Below are 6,000 nucleotides of genomic sequence, written 5' to 3' on the forward strand. Positions count from 1 at the left end.
GACGTTTATGTACCCTTATGTGGGTGGGTCTAATGATGACACACAGGCGATTGTCATTTCCTTAGTTGGAGATTCCTGAATTTCTGCATGCTGATAGGCTCCTCAAAACTGCCCATCCAATCACGCCATACAGGATGCATCCAGAACACGTACACTGAAATACTAACAGGTGTACATGACGAAATCTTGTTCCAACAGCCGTAATTTACAAAGGCCTCACGAGGGCCTCATGAAGCAAGTAATATCAGCGGGTGATGGCAACTTCTAGGCAACACTGGGCTGGATGTCCACACGACAGTCGCTTATGAAAAACAAATATTTTCCTTTTAACATCCTTCGTCAGTTAAAACAGTTACTACCCATGATATTCCCCTAAAAGAGAAAACAAATGAAATTTACCTTATTTTATTTTTTTAAACAAAAGATAGTAAAAGAGACAAAGACATCTTAAACTTATCCTCTGAACTGAGGAACAAATCTTTTCGTTTCACTTCAACTCAGCTTTAGCAAAACTAAGATGAGGAACAAAACTAAAAAAAAAAAAAAAAACTCACGGGAAAAACAAAAGAAGGAAAACAGTCATTTCACACCCAACTCTCACTTCACACAAGGCATATCACATTAGCACTACAGAAAATAAACGCTTGCACAATTAGTGCAGAATGAAGAGAGAAAGTAAAGAAGAATGGCTCTCTCATACTGAAAAATCTCTGGAGAGATATTCGGCTGTGACATTGCTCTTCCCCTATATATGAACTATTTTCAGGTTATAAACTTTTAATTCTAGGCTCCATTGCATGGGACATTTATTCTTGCTCGTAAATCTCTCCAAACAAACTAGCCGATTATGATCAGTATATAGTTAAAACAGGGCCACTATACGCATTAATCTCAAAGCTGATACTAAACTAACAATTCCTTTTCAATAGTGGAATAATTTTGCTGGGTTTTATTCAGTTTCTTGAATAATGAGCTATGAGGTGCTTCAACCCGTTCACTTCTGAAATAACACTGTTCGTATGCCAATGTTACTGACACCGATTGCTAACTTAAATTTCTTGCTAAAATTTCTTGCTAAAATCAGGTATCAGTAGTACTAAATGATAGAAAAATTCCAAAAGAGGACGACACTAGTCAGGGAACAATACTCATTTTAACACTGCTCAGTTATTAAACACGATTTACACAGCATGATAAAATATTAAACTACGAACACAAGGACAATACATGATAAGTTGCAGATCTGACCATTAACACGGGAACTTCAAAAAGCGCATCTTGCCTCTAGGGCCCTTTGAAAGGGAAGACCGAATCATCTTCGTGCCTGACACTATATGAAGTGATCAGTTAGGCAGTTTTGCCATTTTCATACTACACAACCATTCGTTAACGTAACAGTTCTGATACAAAATACAGGACAAAATAAACTGTAAAAGAGGTTTCCACGACTCTGTCAAAAGCAGATTAAAAAAACATACATAAATACAACATAAATGAGAATCGACCATTGCCTCCCGCTGCCAACTTCAGACTTGGGACACGGTAGATATAATTCCCGGAAAAATGGTGCACACATTTTTTCACGACACGCTGGCTGCATTTTTTTTTTTTAACCAAAAGCCATAACTCTGGATTTGTAACTGCCGAACGGTGTTATAAACAGATTTTCCTGGCCTGTTCACCTAGAGGTACTTGCCAATAACCTTTGGCAAAATCAAGCTTGGAAATGAATGAGGCATTTCCGATTCTATCTAAGCAACTGTCATTTCTGGGTAGAGATAAATTACTTTTGTGTACGTTTCTGAAATCAATGAGCAGCCTATCTGATCTATCTTCCTTTTTCTTCAGAACTACCAGAGAACTATCAAATCACTACATAGCATATACTTAATTTCTTTTCTTACTGATTCTGTTTTCTTTGGGCTCAGACGATATGGATTTTGTTTAATGGTTTTTGTGTCATGCAACTCAATATCATGCTCTAAAAGATGAGTTAGACCCACTTTATCACTATCAGTTTCAGGATTAATTACAAAAACATTGTGTAATTCCTTCAGTTTTTCTATTGCAAACAAGTGTCAATTACCTTGAAATCTTCAAGCACGTCAGAGTTTTCTGCGATACTAGTTTCTCTGTATGACACAGTTACTGCAGGCACTGGATGTTCGTTATATTTCTTTAACAAGTTTACATGCAACCACTTAGCTCCCTGCCTACGAAAAATCAGTCGACTAATTTAAATTTCCCTTTTTATCTAAGATATACAAAGGACTCTCGAACTTATAAGATAATGAGGGCCCTTCTTTCTGAATTAACAACAAAACTTTATCTGCCACATGTCAGTCGCTTATGAAAAACAGATATTTTCCTTTTAATATGCTTTTTCATCTAAAATAGACACTACCCATGATAGTTGCCAAGGATATGTGAAAACCTTACTAGGTCTGCTGTGCTATTAAGTATAATCTTTGAAGCTCGCAAGCGAGAATGAGCCAGAGCTAGTGCCTTGTTTTATCATTTAATGGATTTTTGTCTTTGTACACAACCGTAGTTTTCCCATTAATCACTAGAGTTCATGCAAAGATCATGCTGGGTGTACTGAGAATGACCTTTAAATCTTGAGAGAAAGCTAGCCAGAGCTTGCTATAATCAGTCAATTAGTCACTTCAGACCTTGGTAGGCATGGCTGTAGTTAGCCCATTTATCACCAGGGTTGATGTGAAATCTATGTTGTGTCTACCAAGCTATTGGAGGACGACCTTGTGTTCTGGAAAGAGAGAGAGCAAACCAGAGCTTAAGCATTGTAGTGGCTCTTGGTTTGGAAAGACATGGCTGTATTTAGTTTGTTAATTGCCAGAGGCTAATGCAAGAGATTGCCAGTGGTAGGTTAAAATAAGCACACAGGTCTTGGAGGCAATTTTTTATTCTTAGGATATGGCCAGCTTTTGCTACACCATGCAGGTAATAATTTGGTTACGGGTATATTGGTGAGTATGTGACCAAGATCTTGTGACATGTGATGTGCTTGACGTATGACCACAAGATTGTGAGGGAGCTCTGAAATTGGGTGCCTCAATCCAGCAGTGAAGGTTGGAGCTGACAACAAGTTTAAGAATGAATTACATAGCAAAACTTGAAAGGAATGTTTTAGAACATATCTATATGATTCGCACAGCTGTGTTAAGACAGGAAGGAGTACACTTATTTAGAATGATATCAGAGGTGTAGATGGAAGTATTATAGGTCAACATCACTCAATTTTTCACCTGTGAAATAGTTTTTAAACGATTTCATTTGAAAATATTAAAGCAATTCCGTGAAATATAGTTTGCAATTGTTACCAAATTTCACTTTGTCCGCTAGTTGGCAGAGTTAACTTGTTGCTATTATCAAATTTTCCTTTACAACACTACAGACGAAAGAAATAAGTTACTAAACTTTTGGTTAAACAACAAAGAAAAAAACAGTCTATTGCAAAGGTGAAGTTGAGTGCCAAAGGCCTGTCATTATTCTTGAGTTTTAGAGACAAACTCTCCACCTTCAGATCAGTTGCATCTTATCAGTCCTTTTTTAGTTCTTCTCACAACTCACTTTAGCTTTAGTTTATCAAAGGTTCCGAAAAGCTTGTTGAACTCTATATTTCGGCAAGTTCAAAAGTTCAATGATTAATGCTCATGACCGGTTTGCAGCTGCGCGTTTTCCTGTTAAAGCATCTGTAATTATAAACTTAGTATATGAATCATTTTTCCTGATTTCTTTCCGACCGCGTGCTCTTCCCAACCGAAGGAGAGCCTGCTCCCTGTGGCAGGATTACCACGGAAAGAAGACATTGCAGATTACCTAGGAGAGGGTGACTGTGAGGGAGACCAGAGAGAGGCAACCATAGGAGAGTGGGTAAACATCCTTTTCAGCTCACAGAAAAATGTGCGCCAGCTACTCGCTGATCACTTGCCATGGGGCCTACCTAGGATGGGGCCACTGAGCGATTCAGCATTATTGATGGCGCAGCCTGATTTTTTAACGGGTAAGATATGATGTTCTCTTAAACCTCTGGTATTGTACAGGTGATTATCCAGACCAATCGTTAAATGTAATATAATATAGTTAGATAGGAAGGTGCAATGCTATCTGAGAAATTAAGAATAAAACTTGAGAGAAAAACAAGTCCTGCTGATAGCAATTATGATTATGCTGTCACCAGTTAATCTTTATATCTTCATCAGCTTATTCGACTGCGTTCAAGATGCCTTTGTGGACTAGCTTCACTGCATCAGGACCACAGAAAGGTAGTCGACTTGTTCGCTGGCGAAGTGACATCAGACTGGGATTAGATGAAATGACCCCTTGCTCTAGCTACGACGCTCTTCGACCTTACAATATCACTCGCCTGCCTTTATTCCCACCTGGTAAGTTTCATTACCTTTGGTTAGAACTGCTGGGAGGGATGGGAATGCCACATCTGTTCTCTGCTGTGGAAGGGATGGCACTCAAATTTAACTCACGCATGTATTTCGAATAATTAGAGGGGAAAAGATAATTATTTACAAATAAATGATAAAAGAATTAGATGTAAATAGCCACGAAGTATAAGGGAATGGTATCCCAAATTAAGCACAAATAACTAGTTATTTCGACAGAGTTAACCAAAGGGGCAAACTGATAACAAGTGCGAAGGCAGATTCGGTTAATAACATGCAAGCCTATCACCAGTATGAACAACGTCTAAGACTGGAGGAAGCACTTAAATTCACTTATTAAATGTAGCAAAGATAACTCATTAAGCAAATGGACATAAATTCACTGAAACGCCACATGTATAGGTTCATAGGAAAGGTAAACTGAAAAAATTACAGAAAATAGACTGCGTAAAAATCCCCTGTCCCTATCCAGACACGTATCGGTACGACATAAGATCTACTCTCATTTATATTATATATATATATATATATATATATATATATATATATATATATATATATATATATATATATATATATATATATATATATATATATAATATTTACAAAGATCATATTAGGCTGAATAGAAAGACAGTTAGACTTTAATCAAGAGAGCAGGCAGGTTTTAGAAGCGGATATTCAACAACTGACCATATCCATGTAATTAACAAGCTAAACGAAAAGTCAACAGAGTATGACAAACCACTATGTATGGCATTTGTAGACTATGAAAAAGCTTTTGATTCTGTCAAAACTTCAGCAATAATAAAACCGCTTCAAAAGCAAGGAGTAGATGAGTCTTATGTTAGAACACTTGAAGATAATTAGTATCTATACGGGTAGTACAGCAATCGTAAAACTACATAAAGACAGTGAGAAATTCCCGATTGAGAAAAGAGTTAGGCAGGGAGACCCCATCTCTCCTAAATTATTCACAGCGTGCCTAGAAGAAGTTTTTAAGAAATTTGAATAGAGAGAGCAGAAATGTAGGACTGAAAATGAAAATTAGTAGAACTAAGATAATGTTCAATGAAAATGCAGAGACAACAAATAATGGTTCTGGACAAACCTCTAGAGATTGTTAATGAATATAAATATTTAGGACAGACGGTGTTTCCCAGGGATATGAGACCGAAATTAAAAGAAGGATAAGCATAGAATGGAGAGCTTTTGGTAAACAAAATGAGATAATGAAAAGTAAAATGCCACTTTCTCTAAAAAAAAAAAAAAAAAAAAAAAAAAAGTATTTAATTGGATGGTCCTACCAGTGTTAACTTATGCATAGGAACTTGGAGCCTTAGAATATAAGCTAGTCGCAACTCAGAACTATGGAAAGAATAATGATGGGAATAACACTAAGAGACAGAAAAAGAGCAACATGGATACGAGAACCAACATCACCGTGATTCACATAAATCATTCGAGCTACAAATGTCCTTTAATATCTAATTCGCTCTACCTCGGAATTGATATATTTTCATATATGTACCGAAGGGGAATTTTTAGTTGATAATAATTTCGTCCCCCCATGGGATCGAAC

The 6,000-nt window shown here is 36.9% G+C and overlaps 1 protein-coding gene across 2 annotated transcripts in view; it reads left to right on the plus strand.

Annotated features, from left to right (window-relative positions):
* Nucleotides 1-6,000, plus strand: part of LOC135221461 (venom phosphodiesterase 2-like) — a 128,645-nt gene that overhangs the window by 110,728 nt on the left and 11,917 nt on the right. For both annotated transcript variants that reach the window (XM_064259215.1, XM_064259221.1), the window contains exons 11-12: nucleotides 3,787-4,024; nucleotides 4,224-4,406. In XM_064259215.1, coding sequence (XP_064115285.1) covers nucleotides 3,787-4,024; nucleotides 4,224-4,406 — 421 coding nt within the window. The remainder of the gene's footprint in view (nucleotides 1-3,786; nucleotides 4,025-4,223; nucleotides 4,407-6,000) is intronic.

This window comes from Macrobrachium nipponense, chromosome 20 (genome assembly GCF_015104395.2).
Source record: "Macrobrachium nipponense isolate FS-2020 chromosome 20, ASM1510439v2, whole genome shotgun sequence".
Taxonomy (NCBI): domain Eukaryota; kingdom Metazoa; phylum Arthropoda; class Malacostraca; order Decapoda; family Palaemonidae; genus Macrobrachium; species Macrobrachium nipponense.